The 26,627-nt window shown below is 36.8% G+C and overlaps 1 protein-coding gene across 1 annotated transcript in view; it reads right to left on the reverse strand.

Moving 5' to 3' along the window:
* Positions 1-26,627, reverse strand: part of BRWD1 (bromodomain and WD repeat domain containing 1) — a 124,961-nt gene that overhangs the window by 32,101 nt on the left and 66,233 nt on the right. The window contains exons 21-34 of the mRNA XM_025291967.3: positions 26,389-26,520; positions 22,426-22,520; positions 19,665-19,854; positions 17,566-17,691; positions 17,365-17,472; positions 12,164-12,288; positions 11,432-11,514; positions 9,641-9,752; positions 8,622-8,683; positions 6,048-6,203; positions 5,706-5,826; positions 4,104-4,229; positions 1,551-1,623; positions 432-473 (exon numbers count right to left, since the gene is read on the reverse strand). Of these exons, the coding sequence (XP_025147752.1) occupies positions 432-473; positions 1,551-1,623; positions 4,104-4,229; positions 5,706-5,826; positions 6,048-6,203; positions 8,622-8,683; positions 9,641-9,752; positions 11,432-11,514; positions 12,164-12,288; positions 17,365-17,472; positions 17,566-17,691; positions 19,665-19,854; positions 22,426-22,520; positions 26,389-26,520 (1,551 nt within the window). The remainder of the gene's footprint in view (positions 1-431; positions 474-1,550; positions 1,624-4,103; positions 4,230-5,705; positions 5,827-6,047; positions 6,204-8,621; positions 8,684-9,640; positions 9,753-11,431; positions 11,515-12,163; positions 12,289-17,364; positions 17,473-17,565; positions 17,692-19,664; positions 19,855-22,425; positions 22,521-26,388; positions 26,521-26,627) is intronic.

The raw sequence follows: 26,627 nt of genomic DNA on the forward strand, positions 1-26,627 counted from the left end.
ATCTACCATTTTGACTATGAAAGTGACTCTACTATAAATTTAAATGAAATCCTTGGTTTTTAATATCATCATAATCTGCTCCCAATATAAAGGCTAGATACAACCACTTGGCTTGCTCCAAAATTCAACCCCTACACTAGCCAGGCCAGTGTTCTCAGTACCCACCGACATGCCATACTTTCCTACTTTCTTAAACCCTATACTATTTGAATTTCCTCTTCTTACTCTCTCATTCTGAGAACACAGTACAAATCCCAACTCTTCCACTAACCCTACCTAGCCATCCACCTTCCAGTGATTTCTCCCATTTCTCTTATAATATCCAATATCAGTATCAATATCCCTTTTCAAAGACAACCCCTAAAATCTTACATTGATATTAAATCAGAGAATAAGTCAACAACTAAGGTTAATCACATGGATTAACTTACTCTCCTTCTTCCAGAAGACGTTTTAGGAAGATCACTATCATCCTAGGAATAAAAATCAGAGCACTGTAAGTTGTAAGATTGTCATTAGACAAGCAATAATCTTAACATAAAGTATATCAAAGACTTTTAAGTTCTACAAGGGTTATAACTTGATAACAGAACCTCAAAAGACAGACTATCACATGATCTTCATGGCACTCAGTTCAAGGAACCGACCCTTATTCTTAATAATCCTTTACATTCCCTAATATAAATATGCACTAATTCCAAAATATAGCTATAACAAGTTGTTCTGTGCACGTCCACAGAGGACATGCACAGGATAAAACTTAGAAACACAGTCTCCCACAGATGCTTCGATTATGTAAGCTACAGGTTTTATCACCTAAATCGTGTATTAATCATGTATTAGCATACTCATTTATATTCCAATATTAAATTAGCAGGAAAATCAGTGAATCACGATAATAGTTTGTGTGGAAACTGACACCACAGAGAATCCTTCCTCCAACTACCTACAACAACTTGATTTTGTATGAAGTGAAATTACACACAATACCATGGATATCTGCTTTGTACTTACACTTCAACACCATCTTGAGTGAAGGACTTTAGGGCACTTAAAACATAGTAATGTTTATTGATTTTTAATTATAATTAAATCCAACTCTCAGATACTGCCTTTCTTTTTTGGCTGCACTATGTGGTTTGCAGGATCTGAACCCAATCAGGGACTGAACCCAGGCCACGGCAGTAAAAGTGCACAGTCCAACCACTGGACTGCCAGGAAATTTGCTCAAATACTGATTTTACCAAAAATATTTCCAAGGTACTTTTTATATTACATCTTTCTCTACCAAAACTTTGGAAAGAGAACATGTTCCAAACCTAAATTACTTCCCTAGACATTACTTGTTTATTTAGTATCAATTATTGTCTATTACCTCATTGACCATCTAGATAATTTTAAACTGTAGTTTTATCAAGTGCCCTGTTTTCATAGTTCACTGAACTATAGCAAGAATTGATACAGGTAACCAATGTTTTCTACTTCACTCTTCATTCTAAGTCATCATTTGAAATAAACAAAAGCCATTATAAAATTCACAAACTTCATACCAAATCCTCGGCATTTTGCTCATCATTTTCAGAAGTGTTAGAAAGTTCTGAGATATTTATACAGTCTTGATTCCTAAAAGACAATTTTTTACTTTAATATTATGCAAATATAGTTCCTGTTTCTGAATATTTAAACTACTTTAAGATACAAATCCCCAACTATGGAAACAGCTCCCCAATGATGCACACCCAATTAAAAGCAGCAGAATATCAGGTTTTCACTCTATCCTCTGTGGAAACAATTAATCGTACTAGAATACTGAAAGTAATTTTTTTCAATTAAGTATGTATGGAAATTAAGCTGGTAATCCAGAAGTACTGTAAGTATGGCCTCAACTGGATGAATACACAGATGAGTTTTTCTAAGTTATCACCACTGGTAATATTTGTACAGTGAGTATCAGAAAAATGGTTGATTTGAGATAAAAGAGAATAGAAAAAAAAAGGAAGTAGAAACTGAAGCAAATTACATCTTGACCTCACTGTAAACACAGCAGAAGGAGAATGTTAAAATAGGTAATTTTAGATATGACGGGGATGAAAATGGACATGTGGTCTCCCTGAGTAGAAAAGAATTTAGGGGAAAAGGCAACAAGCTTGAGTCCTCCAGACAATGAACAGATTCAGCCCAGGAGGTTCACGTGAAACAGACTGGAATCATTTATTCACCAGTTTGGAGCCAGATGTTTAAAATCATGTCAGAATTTTAAAATTATCTTCTCTAATTCATAATTCTTTCAAAGAATTTTTATAACTGTGGGGGAAAGCATATAAGATCATACAGCAAAAATCATATGACATTTTAAAGGAAAGAAGCTAATACGTCCAAAGTCATCCAGAAAGTTGACTAGAACAGACTAGGCTGGGACTAGGATCTCAATTTGCAGGTCAGTTTTAATCCTACTATTTGAAACTGATTTCCAAATGCCAGAAAGTGTGGACTATTCATACATACACACTTTCACAGGATACAATCCAAAACAGATTAAAACTCAATCTAATCATGAGAAAATATCAGATGACCCAAATTAAACTACATGCTACACCTGACCTGCCTCTTGAGAAACCTATATGAAGGTCAGGAAGCAACAGTTAGAACTGGACATGGAACAACAGACTGGTTCCAAATAGGAAAAGGAGTACATCAAGGCTGTATATTGTCACCCTGTTTATTTAACTTCTATGCAGAGTACATCATGAGAAACACTGGGCTGGAAGAAGCACAAGGCTGGAATCAAGATTGCCAGGAGAAATATCAATAACCTCAGATATGCAGATGACACCACCCTTACGGCAGAAAGTGAAGAGGAACTAAAGAACCTCTTGATGAAAGTGAAAGAGGAGAGTGAAAAAGCTGGCTTAAAGCTAACATTCCGAAAACGAAGATCATGGCATCTGATCCCATCACACAGATGGGGAAACAGTGGGAACAGTGTCAGACTTTTATTTTTTGGGGCTCCAAAATCACTGCAGATGGTGACTACAGCCATGAAATTAAAGATACTTACTCCTTGGAAGGAAAGTCATGACCAACCTAGACAGCATACTGAAAAGCAGAGACATTACTTTGCCAACAAAGGTCCATCTAGTCAAGGCTATGGTTTTTCCAGTGGTCATGTATGGATGTGAGAGTTGGACTATAAAGAAAGCTGAGAGCCAAAGAATTGATGCTTTTGAACTGTGGTGTTGGAGAAGACTCTTGAGAGTCCCTTGGACTGTAAGCAGATCCAACCAGTTCATCCTAAAGGAGATCAGTCCTGGGTGTTCATTGGAAGGACTGATGTTGAAGCTGAAACTCCAATACTTTGGCCACCTCATGCAAAGAGCTGACTCATTTGAAAAGACCTTGATCACGGGAAAGATTGAGGGCAGGAGGAGAAGGGGATGACAGAGGATGAGATGGTTGGATGGCATCACCGACAAGATGGACATGGGTTTGGGTAAACTCTGAGAGTTGGTGATGGACAGGGAAGCCTGGCGTGCTGTGGTTCATGGGGTCGCAGAGTCGGACACAACTGAGAAACTGAACTGAATTGAACTGAACTAAATACGGGTACAACATTCATTAAAAAATGATGATGTAATTAAAGAAAGAAAAGACCAGATTAATGGAGACTAAGAAAGAAAAGTCTAGATGAAAGCAAACTATGAAAACCAAAGAGCGAACGAATGCAGTGGGAATTCTGGATTGGATCCTGTACCAGAAAAAGACACTGATATAGTAACTGATGAAATCCAGATAAATTCTGTACTTTAGTCATTAGTATTGTACCAAGGATAATTTCTTAACACTTCATAAGGACACCACAGCTGTATAAGATGTCAACCTAAGGGGAAAACAGGGCAACTCTCTGTAGTGTAAAATTATTTCAAAATTTTAAAGAAAGAGAAAAAATTTGACTGTTCAACTTCTTATTCCTTTACCTAAATTATAACCACAGAAAGAGAAATTTAAAGAAATGTCCTTTAATATAACACATTAAAATGCAACAAATTAAAAACACAATATGCAAAGTAACTTTTCCACAACATCTATAACATGAGGTCACTTACTTGATAAATTTTAAAAGCTGGTCTGTTATCTTCTTAGCTGATCTTGCAATTACACTCTCAGGTTCATTAAATGTTCTGGCATTGTGTTCTATATATCTGACTTCCCAAACTAACGCAGATAGCCTCCTTCAAAGTAAAAAACAAGGAAGTTAGGGTTTAAAAATGAAAATACAGAAATCAAGTTAAAAAATCCTGCATGTTAAGCCAGTATGATACAGTAAAATAATGCTGTCAACTTCATCACAGTCATAGCAATTATATTAGAAGCTAAACTGCAGAGAATACATTTAAGGACTGAAAATCTTAACAGATCACTTAATCACATCCAGAAAACCAAAAAAGCAACTCTCCCTTTTCACACTGCCTTTAGGCATGTTTGAAGCTATAGACTCAATGAACAAAATATGTTAAGTACCATCAATCCTAAGAAACTCAATCTGACTACAGACTGACAAAGTAGTTTCTGACTAAACCCACGTTTGCAACACTACAGAGGTAAATTAATACCAACAATATGAACTCAAGAAGTCAATATTTTGTGAAGATTATTTCCCCAAAGTTGCTGAATCATACAGAATAAAATACCATAACCTGCTTAAAAAAAAAAAAATCATTGAGAATAGGAAATTTTATAGTTTTCAGCACTCTAAAAGCCAGAGGCAAAAAGTTGATGATTCCAGGAAATTAATTTTCAAAGGTCAAAGTCCAACTATTAACTCAGTTCAGTTGCTCAGTCTTGTCTGACTCTGTGACCCCATGGACTGTAGCACGCCAGGCCTCCCTGTCCATCACTAACTCCCGGAGCTTGCTCAAACCCATGTCCATCGAGTCGGTGATGCCATCAAACCATCTCATCCTCTGTCGTCCCCTTCTCCTCCTGTCTTCAATCTTTCCCAGCATCGGGGTCTTTTCCAAGGAGTCAGTTCTTCACATCAGGTGGCCAAAGGATTGGAGTTTCAGCTTCAACATCAGTCCTTCCAATGAATATTTAGGACTGATTTCCTTAGGATTGACTGGTTTGATCTCCTTGCATTCCAAAGAACTCTCAAGAGTGTTCTCCAACACCACAGTTCAAAAGCATCAATTCTTCGACACTCAGCTTGCTTTATGGTCCAATTCTCACATCCATACAAGATTACTGGAAAAACCATACTTTTGATTGGTATGGTTTGTCAGTAAAGTAATGAATGTCTCTGCTTTTCAATATGCTGTCTAGGTTGGTCACAGCTTTTCTTCCAAGGAGCAAGCATCCTTTAATTTCATGGCTGAAGTCACTATCTGCAGTGATTTTGGAGCCCAAGAAAAATTATTAACTAAATTTTATATTTAAATGGAGCAGCTTTTGTAAGAAAAATAGAATACTAAAGACTAAGGAATGAAACGTGTTACTTTTCCTTGTCCAGGTTCTATCCATACCTACCCATAGGCATCTAACCCTGTCTTACACACAGGGCCAAGAAATGACTATAATGAAAGAAGAGAATGAAATGGAAAATAATGTTAATCAGCCCCCACTCCAGCACTGTCACTGTCAGCCACTACTACCTCTTTTCACTCTAAATGGTATGGCCCAAATTATCTTTGAAGTAGGTTTCTACTCACCTGTAAAATCGATTCACAAGTCTCATTCGAATGGTGTACAGATCAGTTGGGTAAGCCACTACAGTACAGTACTTCGGATATGTACACAGATCAACTGGACCTGCAAAAGCTGCTGCGATATCTGTAACAGCAGAAGGAGGAAACTTCATCTAAATTCACGACCTCTACGGGATATTTCTCGACAAATCATTCATAAAACAGAGCTACAATCAACACTGCAGGCTTACCCCAAAAGTAACAAATGGAAATTGTAATAAAAGAACACAATCACATTACTGTTTTAAAATACCTCTATGGAAAAGAAATCGTGAAAATCAAACTTTTTCACTGTAAAAAACTTACCAAGATTCAAAAGTTGATCTATACCACTAATAATTCGTTCACATTCTTCATCTCTTGATTTCTGACCCCATTCACCATCTTGGGGTTTGTAAAGCAATTTCTCTAGCTCATCTGAAGTGACAGAAATACTAGCGCCTAATTCTTCAGGTGGATCAACTATGATTTCATTAAAAAAAAAAAAAAAGAAAGAAAGAAAAAAAAAATCAAACCAGAAACCAAACATACACTATATTTTAAATTTAGTTGCTTTTAAATTCAGTTGCCCAAGTTCATAAACAGGATACTAACCAAAGGAAAAAGAAGCTACTTTGTAGCGGACAAACCTGGCCCACTCCACCTAAATCAAATGATTCAAGTATGGGGACGGAGGAGGGAGGAGGGTTCAGGATGGGGAACACATGTGTACCTGTGGCGGATTCATTTTGATATTTGGCAAAACTAATACAATTATGTAAAGTTTAAAAATAAGATAAAAAAAAAAAAAAAAAAAAAATTCCCAGTAATAGGACAAAATGCTATCAGATGCCTCCTACAGGATGTACTGGGAAAGCTACAACATTACTTCCTCTGACACTCCTGCCAAACATGCAAACTCCAGAATTAATCATGGGGGATATCAGACAAACCCAAACTGAGGGATATTCTACAAAGTGGCCAGTGCTCTTCAAAGGCATCATGGCTGTGAAAGATAATGGGGAAATTCAGGGATCACAGACGAAAGGAAACAAAGAAGACATGGTGATGAAACCCAAGCTGTGAAAAAACATCAGGACTATGGTAAAAACCTGGAAAAGGCCAGGAGGATTAGAACTGTTACAAGGGTATTTCCTGATTTTGATGACTGCACTGCACTTATGGAAGATGCTAACATTTAAGAAAGCTGCTGCTGCTAAGTCGCTTCTTAGTGTACTTTTTAAACATTTCATTTTGAAATAATTTCCAGCTCAAGAATACTCCAAAAAAGAGTGTGCGCATTTTAAAAAGGAACAAGAGGCAATATAAATATTCAGCGACTAGTTTCTTAAAAATTATTTAAAAAGGAGAAAAATGTCAACAAGCCTGGAAGACAAATGTATCACTCTAATAATCTGATAGGTAAAACAATATTTTATTATTACTTAACGCACATTTCCAAGACTGATAATGAAAATGAGCTTTTCTTCATATACCTCCAAATTTATCTTTCTGCCTATTCATGTTGTTTGACAACTCTTCCAAAGGCTTCTTGGCCTCATGAACATGTAAAATCTTTCTATGTGAGTGCTTTCACTAATTTGGAATTGTTTACAAAGAAGTATCTACAACTGGCTGTTAAAAACACGGGCTGATGCCAGACAGCTTAGAATCCTAACTCCTATCCTTTTCAGAGCTGTGCAACTCAGAATCAGTTACTGGAGACTCTCTTGAGTCCACATTCCTTCACCTGTAAAATTAATAACAGAGCATCACCTCAGAGAAAGATTAAATGAATTGATACACATGAAGTTCTTAGCAACAGAGTAAGACCTCAAGAAGGGTTTATTTTATCCAAAGGGTTTATCAAAAAGGGTTTATCTATAGGTTTATCTATATATGCATTATACAATGCAAAATTTCATTTCACATTGCTAAGTATTATTTGTTAAGATACTAAGCTCAAAAGAAAATTTAATGAAGAAGTCACTGGTGACTTTCAAGACCTAGTTATTTTTTCAAATTTTTCTGGAACAACTCCTAATTTACAAAGTAAAGCAAGACAACAGTTGATGGAGATATGTCAGTGAATAAAACATGGAGGAAAAGGGCTTGGCCCCTAAGGCAGACACAAGAACACCACACAGAGCAAAAGTTTCACGTGTCAATAAGTGGAGGTAGACGGACAAAAGTTTTTGCATGTTTTTATGTTCAGTCAACACTAATACAGAAGAAAGGCCTGACAGAGGGGAGATGGAGACAAGAGATATACCGGGCACCCCTTCAGAAAGTTTAACAGGAGTGAAGTTAATTCAGTAGCTAAAATGTTCAAGAAAATGTAAGGAGAGCTGTTTTAAGGTACAAGACACAAATTTAAACCTGAATGGAGATGGGAAAGTTTCATTGTTGGAGGCAGTGAACTCAGTGTCAATACCAGGTCTGAGAGGAGCTCAAACCAGGGGACAGCAGGCACTGCAGAAAAGGCTGCTGTTGGAACAGACACTTACCTCTGACAGGAAAGGAACAGACAAACCCTAGTAAAACAGGAAAGCTGACATAATGCAAGAGACAGAAAAAAGTCAAATTAGACTTTTCTTTAAACAGGGTACTAAAATAAGGATGAGGAAAAGGAAATGGAGGGTTCATGAACGAGGTCAAGAAGAGATAAATACATAGTTACTTGAGAAATGATAGCTGGTGACTAAGGTACAGTCAGAAACAGGCTGGAAACAGGATAAAGAATAAGGAGCCAGGATACACATAATTCTGTTCACTTATTTTACTAAAGCTCATAGTTACCATAATAATTTTAATGTTTCTCAAAGATCACAAATGCACTCTATGTACATGAATAAGATAAAAATACTGAAAACATATTTTCATCATTTAAAAACTACATACCATTGTCAGGTATTGGTTCCATATCCCATGGGCTAAGTTTTTCAATTTCAGTATTGTCCCACCTGTTAAGACCAAAAAAGTTTGGTTAGCCTTTCACAAAGACAATTTCTGGCTAATAACTAGGTATTCACTATTAGAGTAAACAAATGATAGAAAATGCAAAAATTAACCTCACTGTAGCAATGAAATAAGTATTAACAGTGAATGTTCTTCAGGATACAGTATAATGCATGCATGCATGCTAAGTAGCTTCAGTCGTGTCCAACTCTGCACGACCCTATGGACAGCAGCCCACCAGGCTCCTCTGTCCACAGGATTCTCCAGGTAAGAATACTGGAGTGGGCTGCCATTTCATTCTCCATATAAAGGTATAAAAATGTATGGCAGCTTCAAAAACAGAACCAAAAATCCTGTGTGGCCTGTACCCAGGGTAAGTGAAGAAAGACAGTGTGAAAGCCTTGAATGCCATGCTTCAGAATGTGGACTTTGTTTCCACAGCCAATGGAAAGACAGCAAAGACTTTTTCTGAACAAGGGAAATGGAGTAATATGTGCTCTTGAACAGTGAAATGATCCTGCAACACTGGGCTGAGGAAATACTGTGCTCAGTCACTCAGTCATGTCCAACTCTTTGCAACCCCATAGACTGTAGTCTGCCAGGCTCCTCTATCCATGGGGATTCTCCAGGCAACAATACTGGAGTGGATTGCCATGACCTTCTCCAGGGGATCTTCCCAACCTAGAGATCACACCCACATCTCCTATGTCTCCTGCACTGGCAGGTAGATTTTTTTACACTGAGTCAGAGCTACACAAAAGGCCCCTGGGAAGCAAGGAGAGCCCGTACCAATGAAGGCGCTAGCAACAGAGGCATGCTAGAAAGACTCTACAAATGTGAGACTGACATAGTAACAAATTCGATGGTGTTATTTTTATTAACCTGAAACACATCAGTGATTTATATCACAACCTGTCACAATGAACAAATGTTGGGAGGACTATTTTCATTGGCATACAGACCTCACAATGTAACACTGGAAATGACTATCAGGGTACTGTGGCTGATATGGCTCTTGACGTAGCACCGTTCCAAACCACCAAGCATCATCAATGATGGAACGGAACCTGTCACCTGTAAGAGACAACCAAATCTGAGATATCAATTTGCTAATAACATTAACAATTTTAATTTTTACAACACCTATGACACAGATAAATCAAATAATATTTTTATCTAAAAATTAGTCATTCCTCTTGTAGAGAATCAAGGTTAAAAATTTTTTTAATGGAAAAAATATCGAAATTTATTGAATTTTTGAAAAAATTTATTAAAAAAATTTATTGAAACAGAATGGCAACTTATAATTTACACATTATGGGGGTTGAAAAACAGGAATAGCTAGCAACTATCAAGTTCTTTGGGACTTGGCTGTACAATGTTAACTTGCATATATTCCAGTTGTCTGGTTTTTGTTTTGTTTTTGGTGCCTAGATGTTCTTCTTCAAGAAAACGTTCATCTCCTAGGTCCCCAAAATAACCCTGATTACCTGAGTGGACACTACCATTCAACTAGGCTACCAAGAGAAGTCATAAATTCATTTCAAATAGGGACTCAGGGAATTTATCTAAAATTTACCTATTTGTATTGCTTGTAGAAAAAGGTAAAAGAAATTAGAAAAACTAATGAGGTCAAGGCAATGGCACCCCACTCCAGTATTCTTGCCTGGCAAATCCCATGGACGGAGGGGCCTGGTAGCCTGCAGTCCATGGGGTCGCTAGGAGTCAGACACGACTGAATGACTTCACTTTCACTTTTCACTTTCATGCATTGGAGAAGGAAATAGCAACCCACTCCAGTGTTCTTGCCTGGAGAATCCCAGGGATAGGGGAGCCTGGTGGGCTGCCGTCTATGGGGTCACACAAAGTCGGACACGACTGAAGCGACTTAGCAGCAGCAGCAGCATTTATGAATGTGGACATGAACTGACACAGTGGAGGTAGAACAGAGTATTTCACTAAAACTGATAAATGGAGAATGAGCTGTTCTAGGTGCCTGAAGTCAACTTAATATATGAGTTCCCCAGAAGCACTGCATACTGAACAGCAATACATGCAAAACTGTGAAACAGCTATGACAGGTGCTGGCTTAATGACAGTCATCAATTACATCCTGAGGAGATTAATGACCACTTAAGTCTAAGCCAGCCAGCCCACTGGCCTGCTTTAAATGGTCACCGCAAAAACAACATTCAAACCACATTCAAATACCCACATTAAAAGTTAGTGCCTATATTTAGGTGATTTTATTTTCTCTGTCTACCTATATAACTCATGGTTATAAAATATCAATTTTATATAAATTTTTAATTTTTTAAAGGAATAGTTTTCTCAAGTCAATCTATTTAAGTCTAGGTTGATATAGTATCAAAGGCAAGATATTCAGGTATACCAGAACACTATCAGTGTAACAGCTGCATCATTTTTCAACTTTCTTATTGTTTTATATCACAGGTAATTTTATGGATTATACTAGTGTCACATAATAGATGGAGATAATGCAGTGTAGACCAGTCAGAAAGGAAATAAAAGGTCTACTCTAGCCTATAATCAAGGAGTAAGAAATCATTCTTCTGAAATGTCACATATCATACTAATCCCTAAGCAAAATATACTTAGCAGTCATTTATATTTCTTTTCAGAATTTACATTTTTCCATCCTCCATAATAAGCAGCACCACAACTAAAATATTCATATCAATGAGAGATTAATTTCTCAGGGTATACATAAAATCCAATAAGAACAGACTTACAAGACTGCCAATTCCTCTGTCTTGCTTCATCATAAAACTGACGCAAGACAAGAAAGTCAATAACATCTGGCATGTCATGGTATCTAAACAAAAATAAAAGATTGTTAAATTTCCTTCATAGCAGGTTATAGTCCAGAACAACAATGTCCAAAGAAAATACAATGGGGCCCATATATGTTGTTTTTAATTTTTGACTAGCCTTATTAAAGTAAAAAGAAACCAGTGAAATTAATTTTAAGTGTATTTTATTTAACTCAATATATCCTAAATATTGTTTTACCAAATAATTAATACAAAATAATGAAATATTTTACATTCTCCAAGCCTTCAAAATCCAGTGTGTAAACTTACATCATACTCAATTCAAATTAGCAACAGTTCAAGTTCCCAGCAGCCACATCTGGCTGACAGCTACCATACTGGATGGCACAGGTTTAGAAAATTATTCTAACATTTTCTGAAAACAAATGTAGATGCCATCTTCACTACAGGCCAGAATTCTCTACACATTTAAGTGGCATGGAAAATGCAATCAACACACTCCCAACTAGTTGCCACTGCAGACCCAGGATTTTTACTTCTATGGGTCCCCTCTATCAGAACTGCAGCTCACACCTGTGCTGTCCACCGTGCTCTACTATTTACCCTGCAGCTGAAAGGAAAGGACATGCTAACCAGGCAGGAGGTAAAATCTAAATTTAAGTAACTCCATTTAAAAAATATAACATGTACCTAATAGAGAAAGATTTGTCCATAAGTTTTCCAGTTGCAGGATCTATAAATGCTAGTTTGAGGCAACAAAGTGTCGGAGGTCCAACCTCATATCGTATTCCAACTATTTTGACCAATTCTTGATCCTGTAACAGATATTTTAAAAAGGAATTACTAGAGCTAATCAATGAATATAGTAAAGTTGCAGGATATAAAATCAACATACAGAAATCCCTTGCATTCCTATACACTAATAATGAGAAAATAGAAAGAGAAATTAAGGAAACAATTCCATTCACCATCAAACAAAAAGAATAAAATACTTAGGAATATATCTACCTAAAGAAACTAAAGACCTATATATAGAAAACTATAAAACATGGTGAAAGAAATCAAAGAGGACACTAACAAATGGAGAAATATACCATGTTCATGGATCAGAAGAATCAATGTAGTGAAAATGACTATACTACCCAAAGCAATCTATAGATTCAATTCAATCCCTATCAAGCTACCAATGGTATTTTTCACAGAGCTAGAACAAATAATTTCACAATTTGTATGGAAATACAAAAAACCATGAATAGCCAAAACAATCTTGAGAAAGAAGAATGGAACTGGAGGAATCAACCTGCCTGACTTCAGGCTCTACTACAAAGCCACAGTCATCAAGACAGTATTTACTGGCACAAAGACAGAAATATAGATCAATGGAACAAAATAGAAAGCCCAGAGATAAACCCACACACCTATGGACACCTTATCTTTGACAAAGGAGGCAAGAATATGCAATGGAGAAAAGACAATCTCTTTAACAAGTGGTGCTGGGAAAACTGGTCAACCACTTGTAAAAGAATGAAACTAGAACACTTTCTAACACCATACACAAAAATTGAAACATGTATAATATCATGTATGAAACGAGTCGTCAGTCCAGGTTCGATGTACGATACTGGATGCTTGGGGCTGGTGCACTGGGACGACCCAGGGGGAGGGTGTGGGGAGGGGGTAGGGAGGGGGTTTCAGGATGGGGGGCACGGGTGTACCTGTGGCGGATTCATTTCGATGTTTGGCGGAGCTAATACAATATTGTAACGTTTAAAAATAAAATTAAATTAAAAAAATAATAATAAAAATAAACTCAAAATGGATTAAAGATCTAAATGTAAGACCAGAAACTATAAAACTCTTAGAGGAGAACATAGGCAAAACACGCTCCAACATTAATCACAGCAGGATCCTCTATGACCCACCTCCCAGAATATTGGAAATAAAAGCAAAAATAAACAAATGGGACCTAATTAAACTTAAAAGCTTCTGCACCACAAAGAAAACTATAAGCAAGGTGAAAAGACAGCCTTCAGAATGGGAGAAAATAATAGCAAATGAAGCAACAGACAAACAACTAATCTCAAAAATATATAAGCAACTCCTGCAGCTCAATTCCAGAAAAATAAACCACCCAATCAAAAAATGGGCCAAAGAACTAAATAGACATTTCTCCAAAGAAGACATACAGATGGCTAACAAACACATGAAAAGATGCTCAACATCACTCATTATCAGAGAAATGCAAATCAAAACCACTATGAGGTAACATTTCACACCAGTCAGAATGGTTGCGATCCAAAAGTCTACAAGTAATAAATGCTGGAGAGGGTGTGAAGAAAAGGGAACCCTCTTACACTGTTGGTGGGAATGCAAACTAGTACAGCCACTATGGAGAACAGTGTGGAGATTCCTTAGAAAACTGGAAATAGAACTGCCTTATGGCCCAGCAATCCCACTGCTGGGCATACACACCGAGGAAACCAGAACTGAAAGAGAGACGTGTACCCCAATGTTCACCACAGCACTGTTTATAATAGCCAAGACATGGAAGCAACCTAGATGTCCATCAGCAGATGAACAGATAAGAAAGCTGTGGTACATATACACAATGGAGTATTACTCAGCCATTAAAAAGAATACATTTGGATCAGTTCTAATGAGGTGGATGAAACTGGAGCCAATTATACAGAGTGAAGTAAGCCAGAAAGAAAAACACCAACACAGTATACTAACGCATATATATGGAATTCAGAAAGATGGTAACGATAACCCTGTATGCAAGACAGCAAAAAAGACACAGATGTATAGAACAGTCTTTTGGACTCTGTAGGAGAGGGAGAGGGTGGGATGATTTGGGAGAATGGCATTAAAACATGTATAATATAAGAAACGAATCACCAGTCCAGGTTTGATGCAGGATACAGGATGCTTGGGGCTGCTGCACTGGGATGACCCAGAGGGATGGTATGGGGAGGGAGGTGGGAGGGGGGTTCAGACTGGGAACATGTGTACACCTGTGGCGGATTCATGTTGATGTATGGCAAAACCAATACAATATTGTAAAGTAATTAGCCTCCAATTAAAATAAATAAATTTAAAAAAAAAAGGATATATGGTTAAAATAAAACAATTCCTCAAGATGATAATTCTCCACATATTCCCAAATTAAGTCAGCTCACAATTCAGGATTTCAAACCAGACGAGGGATTTAATTTATCATTAATTAGTCATTTTTTGCTGTATCTTCACATCTTTTTGAAGGTGTATTTAAACATTTTCTAATGTAAGCAATATGCTAATTTTAGGAAAAAACACAACAAAAATATAAGGAGGAGGACACAAATCACCCATCAGCTCAGTATCTAAAGACAACAACTGTATACAATTGGAACTTCCTTCTGACTTTCTTCTCTTTCTACAGACACATTTTCATTTACATAATTTTGTATTATGCAAATCAAAATATACAAGCATTTGGCTTACTATTCTTCAAAAATTTGATATTAAATTTCAACCTGATACATTGCCATAAATACTTGTTTATATGAAGATCTACTGTGTGTTGTGAGCTGCTCCAGGCAGTTGGGGTAAGTAAGACAGGCAAAAGGAGAGGTTCCTATTGTGAGAGAGCATCCTACTCATCAATGAGCCTTCTACCAATATCTGCTTCCTTAATGCTAACAGTATGAGATCATTCATCCACTTATTCACTGCACAAAATGTTATAGTTATAATATGCCAAAGTGCTAAAAGTACAGTTGATTCTCATTATCTGCAACATTCTTATCATTCTACAGGGCCACTTAAAACAGGGAATCAGTGAGTTCACAGTGAATACTGAACCACTGCTCCTGAAAGAAAAACAAGCTCAGGTTGATACAAGTCACAGCATTTCAGTCACCTAATTAATATAGTATCTTGTGTAATGTGAATCTCGGTGTTAAAAAACCTCCTTTAATATATGTGCTGAGTCATTAACACTGGACTCACGGCTAACAGCACTATGATTCATGTCTCAGTGAAGCTACTCTAACACAGACCTTCTACCTAAGGTACATCATCACTTTCTTGTGTTTAGTTACACAAGACAGTACTTGAGCACTAGGTTTGGGGACCATTTTAAACAGCAAGTCACTATAAAAAAGCACAAAAACGTGAAAAAAATTTAATGTGGCAATGAACAAAATGAAAAGAACACTTATTTACAACATGAGAGCTCAAAAGAAGCTCATCTTGTTCACCTCAGCTAAGAAACATGTTAGGTGGGCAAATCAAATTTTTTGCCAAGCTATGCATGTCTGCAAATGACTAGAAAGCATCTTGAATATTGATTCTGGTGTTACAAATAGTATACAGTGAACAGGCAAGTTGCAAATAAAAATTCACGAAAAATGAGAATCAACTGTCCTCAGGTACACAGTAATAAGTAAAAGAGATATACATTTCAAGGTATCTTAAAGCCAACTGCACAGAGGCAGAGTTTTTTCACCTTCTACAGTTAATGAAAGTATTAAAAAATACGAAGTATAAAAAATAAAAATCACCTATAATACTATTCTACATTTAATCACCACTGACATTTGTATTTATTTTGGTTGACCCCATGTCTTTAAAATTTTTTTGTAACTAAAACTGTAACTTCACATCCCATTTTTCCTCTTGCTGGTGAAAATGTAACATTCATTTAACAAATACTTTACAACTTTCAGTTACATGGTGGGCTCTACATAGTAGCCAAATATAGAAACATATTGTGATTTGGTTTCTTCAGTATTGTGGGATATTTGGATTTTTTACTAATTTTTGGCTTTTATAAACAAGGATATGGAATTACCTTGCTCATAAATTTGTATGCACTTTTGGTTGTTTCCTAAATTACCAAAAGTAAAATCACTGATTTTAAAGGTGTAAATATTTTCAGTTTTAATTCTAATTACCAAGATGCCTTCTAGGGAGCCTGGACTTGTTTCTTGCACCTTTACACCAAGTTGAATAACTATTAATAAACCAAAACCTTTGCTGCTACTTGTTAGAACATGGTATTTTTCTTTAAATGTTACAAATACATATACAAAGTACAGGGAAGCTAAATTTTTTCCTGTACTTTATTATGCATGTCACTGAAACTTTTTTACCAATTTTTTTGTTTGTTTGCTTTTTGGAGACTTGCACTTCTTTTGAAAATCTGTCCTGGGTACAAGCATTTTAAGATTAATGGGAGAAGGAAATGGCAACCCACTCCAGTATTCCTGCCTGGAGATTCCCATGGATAGAGGAGCCTGATGGGCTACAGTCCATGGGGTTGCAAAGAGTTGGACATGACTGAGGGACTAACACTTTCACTTTCATAATGATACTAGGAGTATTGTAAATATTACATGAGATCATGTACCTGGCAGACAGACAGTAGTTATAAATTGTTTTCTTTAATTCTAAAAAATAAAGAGTTTTTGTAATTTTGTAGAACTGCATAGCAGCAGAGCTAGATATTCTTACATGTATTTCATCAAAGCTACAGTGTCCTTGATTAAAAAGAAACTTTGGCTTCATTTTAAAATATAATTAAAAAGATATATTTTCACTTAGAAGCTTTTAAGAGTAGTTCCATGTTATAATAAAAAATAAAAAAGCTTAATGTTTAAAAAAAAAAAAAAAAAGATTAATGGTAATATAGTCAAGATGCCTTCCAGCAGTATACAGTGTCCACCAATAAGCATGTCTTCTGACTAGACCTTAATGCTTAGCAGGTTAACAGCAAAAATGTTTTTAAGGTGGAAATTAATGGAAAGATAGTAATATGGTATGCCTCCAGAGTGTTTCTTAAATGGATTTACAAATAACTACATATATATGTGCTAAATGTTTAAGACTTCATAATGCCATCATCTTACCCTAAGATCCATTTTTCTCCATGGCTCCTTGTTAGGGTTCAGTTCATAAATGTTATTTCTTCTGACAGCCTCAATATAAGCTTCATGACCCTGTCGAAAATATATTACCTACAAAAGGGAAACAGACATTTAAAAATAAAAACCTAAGAGTAATTTAATTTTATGATCCATATCCATATTTTTAAACTCTGTAACTCTCACCTCATCACCCATTTGAGGAACAAAAGGAGATTTTCGAAGTGTGGTGTCAGTTATCCAAACTGGAGGATGAAATTCATATAAATGTTCCACGTCTGCAAGCTCTGCCTGAGTCATCCTCCGCAAATTCTGCCAAGGGGAAGAGCACAAAGTTTAATAGGATAGAAAGTGGCGGCATGCACTGTTTAATTGAAAACAAAAGACTTTGGCTGTTTTATAAGCATGTCACCTAATGATTAGTTCCTAACAGCACATATATTTGGTTCATACATACACAAGAACATTATCAGTTGTATAAGCATTGTAGATCTACCAAGCACTTTCTCCTGAATCTCTAACAGATTCTTCACAGCACTCACATTACATTCTATGAAATGGGGCTAATTTCCAACTAAACCCTCTTCAATAACCCTCTTCAACACACTAAGCCTGCTTTGCCAAGAATCCACAGTGAATTCTACCACAGACTAATTATCTCAGGCAGTCTCCTGTGGATTTGAGGTTTTGAGACCGGTAATTTTACATATGATTTCACTTACATGTGCAATTTAAAAGATGACACAAATGCACTTTCATAAAACAGAAACAGATTCACAGGCGGATAACAGACTTGTGGCTGTCAAGGGGAAGGGAGGTGGTAGAGGAATGGGTTGGGAGTCTGGGGTTGGTAGAGGCAAGCTATTATGTATAGGATGGATAAACAACAGGTCTACTGTAGAGCACAGAGGACTATATTCAATATTCTGTGATAAACCATAATGGAAGAAAAGTTTTTTTAAAAAAGAGACTGGTAATTTTAAAACAGAACCACAAATTCTGATACTCTTCCCTTCCTCTTTAACAGGTGGAGCCCAAGTCTCCTCCACTGCAGTGTGGGCTCCAACTCCTTTTAACAAAGAGAAAAAAGCATAAGTAACAATGGGCAACTTCTAAGGCTAGGTCATAAAAGGTTTAGCCCTTGTTTAATTTTTGTTCCACTTGCTCTGGGGACAATCTGCTACCAAGTTAAGAAGACACTCAAGCAGCCCTATGGAGAGATCCATGTGGTGAGGAACTGAAGCCACCGGCCAGCCAATTTATGAACAAGCTTCAAAGATCCACCTCTAGTCAAGACTTCACAACACCGTGACCCACGCCAATACGATGACTGCAACCTCATAAGTCAAAAATCAGCTAATCAGTTTCTAAATTCCTGATTCATTAAAACATGAAATAATACATGTTTGTTGTTTCTAAGATAAGTTCCAAGATGATCTGTTATACAGCAAAAGATAACTAATACAAAGACATAGCATCTTTAAATATTCAACAGGAGCACATGCACTATACGTATAATGAGGTACAGGGATGTTACAATTAGGAGAAAAGTACTAAGACAGAACATGTCAAATGAAAACGGGAAACATGACAATAGCAGACAAAACAAGAAGGCCCTTAATATGCCTTTAAGTATATTTCTGGTGTTGAAATTGACAGGAGAAAATAAGAGTTATGGTGGGGTTCTGAGCAAAATAGATCTTTCCCTCTGAAGTTACAGATTCAAAAAGGTGTTAAGTGCCAAGTTCAATTCAGAGCAGATTAGATAGTTTTTATAATAAAGAAACGTTTCCAAAAGTAAGTTTGTATTTTACATTTGACTCCTGATGATACATTATCAATCAAAAAAATAATAATGAAGGCTCCAAATTCCCAAAGATACCCAATTTCTAAATATGGACAGAAACTATGAAAGTGTGAAAGTGAAAGTGAAGTCGCTCAGTCATGTCTGACTCTTTGCAACCCCATGGACTGTAGCCTACCAGGCTCTTCCCTCCATGGGATTCTCCAGGCAAGAATACTGGAGTGGGTTGCCATTTCCTTGTGCTATACTGGCTTTTTTTTTCTGCACTGGGTTTTGAACCTAGGTCTTTCTGCCTCCAAAGTCTGTACTTTCAGCTGCTAAACTTTGCAGCAGCCTATATATGTTTTGCATGTGTGCATGCTAAATCACTTCAGTTGTGTCTGACTTTGCAACCCTGTGGAATGTAGCCTGGTAGAAGTCAGAACTCCACCATAAATGAAAGTGTAGACAGATGTTATTTTTAAGGGTATACTTTTCGTACCTCTTTTTTAGGCTTATTTTCTTTCTTTCTCTTTCGTCTCCTTTTTGGAGGAGATAAATTCTCAGCAGACATTTCATCCTCTGAACTGCTGCAAAATCGAGTAATTCGTCGACGAGATGATGTTCGTAAAGGAGGCTGCAGGTGGATGCCTGCATCAGCTGTCCAATCAGAATACCTAGAGGAAGAGTCACTGGAAAAGGAAAAGTTGTAAGTTGTATGGAACCAGAATCTAAGCCTGAATAGCAAATTAATCCACCTTAAGAGAGACAGAGACAACAAGGAGGAAAGAAAAGATCCTAGGAAGATTCAACTACCCTCACCATCAACAAATACTAACATGACCAAAGATCATGAGAAGAGAAAAATCTTCACTGACACTGGAAATTAGAAAAGGATGTAAGCCTGAGTAAATGTTTTTAAGTATAATTTGGATGAGACCTCAAGAAAGACAACACAAGAGCCAACTAATAATTTCCCCTTCCAAAAATGAAGTGTAGTTATGAAAACAGTAGAGACCAGAAGAGCAGCACTTACCCTAAACTGCAGGAAGCTCAGAAATGGACTAGAAATGTTAACTGGAATGACAGACCCGTCAGTGAGTATACTGAGAAGCACAAGGAAACCAGAGCCACATCAAACAGAAAGCTATAAGTGGGCACGGCTTCTTGCCAAGAAAGGGATTCTCCCTGATATGAGGAAAGATCCCACAGAGGGACTAGTCTCGGCCTACTCTGGAGCAAAAGCAGTCAAACAGGAAACTCAATCTAGAAAACTAGCCCCTGCCACTGCCAGCTTTAGCAAACACAGAAGAGGATAAAGACCCTCTAACTGGGGCCATCATTACCCAACCACATACCTCCCAGGCTCCATAAAACCCATATCCAAAAGCTGTTTACTATAAATGTTATTTCTGCATTATCTGTTACGCTATAAAAAGAGCTGTTTTAAAAATTCTAAGAGCATGTACTTTGTATAATAAAATTCACGATAAGTTGAATTCAAACATAATGAATACAGAGACAGAAAGGCAAGGGTGGTAGTTGCCAGGGTAGGTGAGGTGGAGTGATGAATTGCTGTTCAGTGGGTATATGTCTCAGTAGTGCAAGATGAAATGAGCTCTGGAGACTGGGTGCACAACACTGTGAATGTACTTAACACTACTGAACTCTACAGTTAAAAACAGTTACGATGATCAATTTCATGTTCTGTATATTTCCAATTAAAATTAAATAAAAAAGACTGAGAACCAAAGAATTGATGCCTTCGAACTGTGGTGCTAGAGAAGACTCTTTTGAGAGTCCCTTGGACAGCAAAGAGATCAAACCAGTCCAATCCTAAAAGAAATCAACCCTGAACACTGACTGGAAGGACTGATTCCAATACGTTGGCCACCTGATGTGAAGAGCCGACTCACTGGAGAAGACCCTGATGCTGGGAAAGATTGAAGGCAGCAGGAGAAGGGGGTGACAGAGGATGAGATGGTTGGATGGTATCACTGACTCGATGGACATGAGTTTAAGCAAACTCCAGGATGTCCATCACCATCGAAGGACAGGGAAGCCTGGGGTGCTGCAGTGCATGTGGTCATAAAAAGTTGGACACGACTGAGCGACTACAACAAACAAAACTAAACAAGTATTCTAGAAATCACTCCAGCTCCTAAGCATAATGGAATAAAAAGAAGACAAGAAAAGAAGCCAGGGGTATGATATAATAGTCTGTAAAGCAAAGTATCAATGGAAATTAAAATACTGAATTATATTTAGGAGAGGCAATTTTCTAGACATGGTGACAGAAATAATTACGAAGAGAGAATGATGTCTAGGTTTCTGGTTTGAGCACCTGCCAAGAAAGTTGACATTTATCAAGATGAGGAGCAGATACTAACACCTTAAGTCCCATGAATTTGGATACCAAAACTAAACAAAAGCTAGTATGTATGATAAAATAATGTTTATATTTTAAGACAGGACAAGGAAAATTCAACATAAAATTATCTCTGTGTGACCATTTGGGCCTCCCTCCCTAATGAGCAGTGGGCATCAGCATCATATGTTAGCCAGAGCCACTCAAAGACGGGAGTGCCTGCTCAATAGTCAAGATCATTTTTTCTCCTTTCTTCTGACATTAGCAATTTAACTTCTTAAAAGAATAACCTGCTTTCCCAGCTCTGGAGGGGGTCAGAGTACTTAGTGCTCACTTTGTACAAGTTGACCTAGACTATGTATCCTTGGTGAGACTTAAAGAAAACAGCAGTATGTCATCCTGATGTACCATCTTTTATCTTGAAAATGCACGTGATTGTGCCTTCAGCTTCCAACAGGCCCAATAGTTCTCAGAGCTTCCTGCGAATCTGCCTCCTAGTTTTAATCGTTAGTTTGGCTTGATTGATTAAAATTCCCTTTTTCTTCTTCTTGATTACTTAACTGAATTTCCATCAACATATGCAATAACTAATAATAAATTTAACAGTGATTTTACCATTTAGACTTTGGATATTCCTCTTTATGAATGTAGCCCAAGGCTAAATTGATATTCTGAGTACACATGTTTACACTTTGGCTCACATATTTTATAGTTAAATAAAATACCCAAAATATTTTCTATAGAAACAATTGTTAATCTAGGGTTTTTTCTTCTTTTAAATGTATTAAAAACCTGACAGATGGAAGCTCTTACATCTTGAATGTCACTCAAGTATGATTCCATTCAAGGTTATGACTAAAACGCTTAAAGGTTTAAAACAAGTAAAAACAGGTACCTTGAACTTTCACTGTCACTTTCACTTCTTCTATCACTTTTCCATTCTTCTTCTTCAGAAGAACAAGAACCTTCACTTTGATCACAAGAAGTCTCCTGATTTGTGGAAGGGAGAAAAATAAAAATCTTAATCTCCTATTTTAAACAACACAAGTCAAGAGAAACCACACAGTCCTTCTAACCAGTTAACAAAATATAATTAGGTACACTTAAAACAAAAAGCAAGTGTCTTTACAACCCTTTTCTTATCAAAGAATTAGGCAAGAGAAAATATCTGTGAGACTTAATGCTACTACTATTAGCAAATAAAAACCTGATATAAGAGACCATTCTCTGAGCAAAGTTAATAAGAAGACAATGTAAACGTTCTCAGTGTTTCAGACTCAAGCCAGTGTTAAGACGTGGGCAGTAGCATCTCGTGCACTTTCAGTTCTCTAATGACATATGATGTTGAGCACCTTTTAGAATGCTTATGTGCTACCTGTATATCTTCTTTAACAAAGTGCCTGTTAGATCTTTTGTCGATTCTTAAATTCAATTATTTCTTTATTGAATTTTACGAATGCAAGTCCTTTATCAGATATGAGTTTTACAAACATCTCACAGTCTGTGGCTTGTCTTTTCATTCTCCTAACAGTATTTTTCAGGCTTTTCTATTGTCAGGTTTTTCTTTCATGGATCACGGCTCTGGAATTGTATCTAAAATTAATCACACCCAAGGTCATCTAGATTTTTATTATATGTTATCTTTTAGAAATTTTATAATTTTGTATTACATTTACATTAAGTTTATAATTTGGAATTAATTTTTGTGAAACTGTGTCTAGATTTTTTTCTTTTTCTTTTGCATGTGGCTATCCAGTTGTTCCATACCACTTGTTGAAAAGACTATGCTTTGTCCACTGAGTGGTCTTTGCGCCTCTGTCAAATGCTAATTGAGTCTATTTGTACTGGTCTATTTCTGGGTTTCTTATTTTGTTCCACTGATCTATTTGTCTATTCTTTCACCAGTACCATGCTGTCTTAAAAACTGTAGGTTATTTATACTAAGTCTTAAAGTCAGGTAGTAGCTATCAGTCCTGTCCTTTTGTTGCTCTTCAGTATTCTGTTAGTTATTCTAGGTGGGTTTTTTTTCCCCTCCAAACTTCAGAATCTCTTCGCCAATATCAACAAAATTAACTTGCTGGGACTTTAACTGGGACTGTGTTCATCTATAGATGAAGCTGGGAAGAAATAATATCTTAACAAAGATGTGGAACACAGGAACTTTCATTCACTGGTGATCAGAATATAAAATGTAATTCAGGCACTATGGGTAACAGATTGGCAATTTCTTACAGAGCTAAAAAGAAACTGACCACAGAGGAAAATTAAACTCACATTACTAAAAAGGGGTCAATGTGAAAAGGCCACATACTTTTTGATCCAACTATATAACATTTTAGAAAAGTCAAAACTATGGAAATGGTAAAAAGATCAATGGTGCCCATGGCTCAAGAAGACAAAGTGATGATTAAGTACAGCAGAGCAGGATTTAAGACAATGGAACTATTCTGTATCTTATGGTAGATACCAAACATTATGCATCTGTCACACCCCATACAGCACAGTGATCCCTAATGTAAACTATAGAATTTAGTTAATGATAATGTATAAAACTGGTTCATCAGTTGTAGCAAGTGTACTATACTAAATAAAGATGTCATTAATAGGAAAGAGAAACCATATATGGGGACTATGTGATTTTTTTAAAACCTGAAACTACTCTAACATATAAAGTCTTTAAAGGAAGAGAGGGGAACAACCGACTAATTTCCACAACTCTAATACCTGCAGTCTACTTTAACTGCTGGTCTTTGCTACTAAGCAGGTATTTTTTTGTTTTGTTTTCAGCTGCACTGGGTCTTTGTTGCAGCAGCTGCAAGCGGGCTTTCTCTAGTTGTGGCGAGCAGAGGCTACTCTCCAGTCGCAGCACTAGCATTGTGGTGGCTTCTCTTGTTGCAGACCATGGGCTCTAGGCACTCACGCTTCAACAGTTAATAGATCATAGGCTTAGCTGCCCCAAGGCATGTGGGATCTTAGTTCCCCAACCAGGGATCAAACCCGTGTCCCTTGCACTAGGTAAACATATTCTTAATCACTGGACTACCAGGGAAGTCCCCTGAAGCAGGTACTTTTAAACTGAGACACAACCTTTTCCTGTAACAGCCATTAAGTGCATCATAACAGATATTGAAAATGCCAAGGAGAAACAAAACTAAAAGAAAATATCTACTTTGTTCACTTCATTTAAAAATGCAAAGTAAACATATTCTAAAAAAAAAAAAATGCTTCTCAAAATGGGAGCCCAACGCCATTCAAGGAGTACAGATTCCTAGGCCTGCCAATCTAGATCAACTGAACAGAAGTCTGCTTTTATGTTCAAAACAGACTTCTAAAAAAATCACAGTAATAATAAGCTATTAAAATATACTACCTGGAAACCACATATTCTGTGAAAAAATTTTACATGTTTTATCTCAGTTAACTCTCAAAACACTTCTGTAAACAAAGGCAGGGTTAAGACAAAGCTAATGAAACTTAAGTTTCAGAGTCTTTCAACTTATCTTGTCTAGCAAGGCCTTGTGTCTACTTGTAACTCCCAAGTTCTTTTTCTAAAAGATGTCCCTAAGTTAAACAAGATTCAAGCCCCCAAAATCCTGGATCTATCCTGCCTGTGAGTTTTATACTGTCAAGTCACTACCTGCCCACTAACTAACTAACAACTGTGGAAAAAGATGTGAAGAAAACTGGAAACTGCATACATCACTGACTGGGACTATAAAATGCAGCCACTTTGGAAGACAGTCTGGCAATTCCTCAAAAGGTTAACTACAAAGTTACTGTATGACCCAGCAAACTGACTACTAGATATAAACCAAAATGGAAATTTATGTCCTAACAAAACCCTGTACATAAATGTTGATAAGCAGCAATATTCGCCAGTCAAAAAGTAGAAGCAGAACTTCCCTGATGATCTAGTGTTTAAGTATCTGCAGGGGATACCAGTTCAATCCCTGGTGCAGAAGATTTCACATGCCATGGGGCAACTAAGCCATGCACCTACAGCCTGTGCTCCACAGTAAGAGAGGCCAGCACAACAAGAATCCCACACACCACAACGAAGAGTAGTCCCTGCTCTCCCCAACGAGAGAAAGCCTGTGCACAGCAGCAAAGAACCAGTACAGCCAAAACTTAAATTTTTTTTTTTAAAGTAGAAATAATACAAATGCCCACTAGCTGATGAGTGGGTAAACAAACTGCAGTCTATTCCTATAATAGAATATAGGGCAATGAAAAAGAATGAAGTACTAATCCTGCCCTGGAAGCAATGGAATCAGCCCTGAAAGCATTAAGTGAAAAAAGCCAATCACAAGATCATACTGCATGTGTCTATTAAATGAAATGTACAGAATACAAAAATTAACAGGTATAGAAAGATTAGTGGCTGCCAGGGGCAGCCATCCATGGAAGTACTTGCAAATGGGTATACGGTTTCTTCTTAGGTGATTAAAATATTTTGAAATTAAACAGTGGTGGTGACAGCACAATTTTGTTAATATTCTAAAACCAGTGGACGTTGTACATGGTATGGTACAAAGGTGTTCAAAATTGTTAGAGAAATTCAAAATGTGAAATTTCATCTTAATCTCTAGAGAATACTATTGTTGTTAGTTTAGTCGCTAAGTCATGTCAGACATTTTGCAGCCCCATGAACTGTAGCCATTTCCCAGACAAGAATACTGCACTCCAGGGGATCTACCTGAACCAGGGATCAAACCCACAAGAAATAATAATAATGATGATAAAAATAAAAAAATAGAATACTGTATTTTTACATAATTTCAAGGTAGATTCAAAGTAAAGAATTAAGACAAATTATTATTCAAGATAATTTTGTATGTTTTAAAGTTATGAAACTCACATGTCTTATGGAGCTTGAAGATTCATTTCCAGAAGACAACTCAAGCCGTCCTAGATTTCTTCTACCATAATTTGGATATTTACGCCTACATGTCCTCTGTCTAGACTGTGACATCAAAGTCACCGAATCAGACTGAAATACAAATGTGCAGATGAGAATAAACACTTAAATACGTACAACCTTCAATAAAATATTAATCATTCTATCAAGTCCCTAAAAGATTTAAGGCAAAAATAATA

Source organism: Bubalus bubalis, chromosome 1 (assembly GCF_019923935.1).
Source record: "Bubalus bubalis isolate 160015118507 breed Murrah chromosome 1, NDDB_SH_1, whole genome shotgun sequence".
NCBI lineage: Eukaryota > Metazoa > Chordata > Mammalia > Artiodactyla > Bovidae > Bubalus > Bubalus bubalis.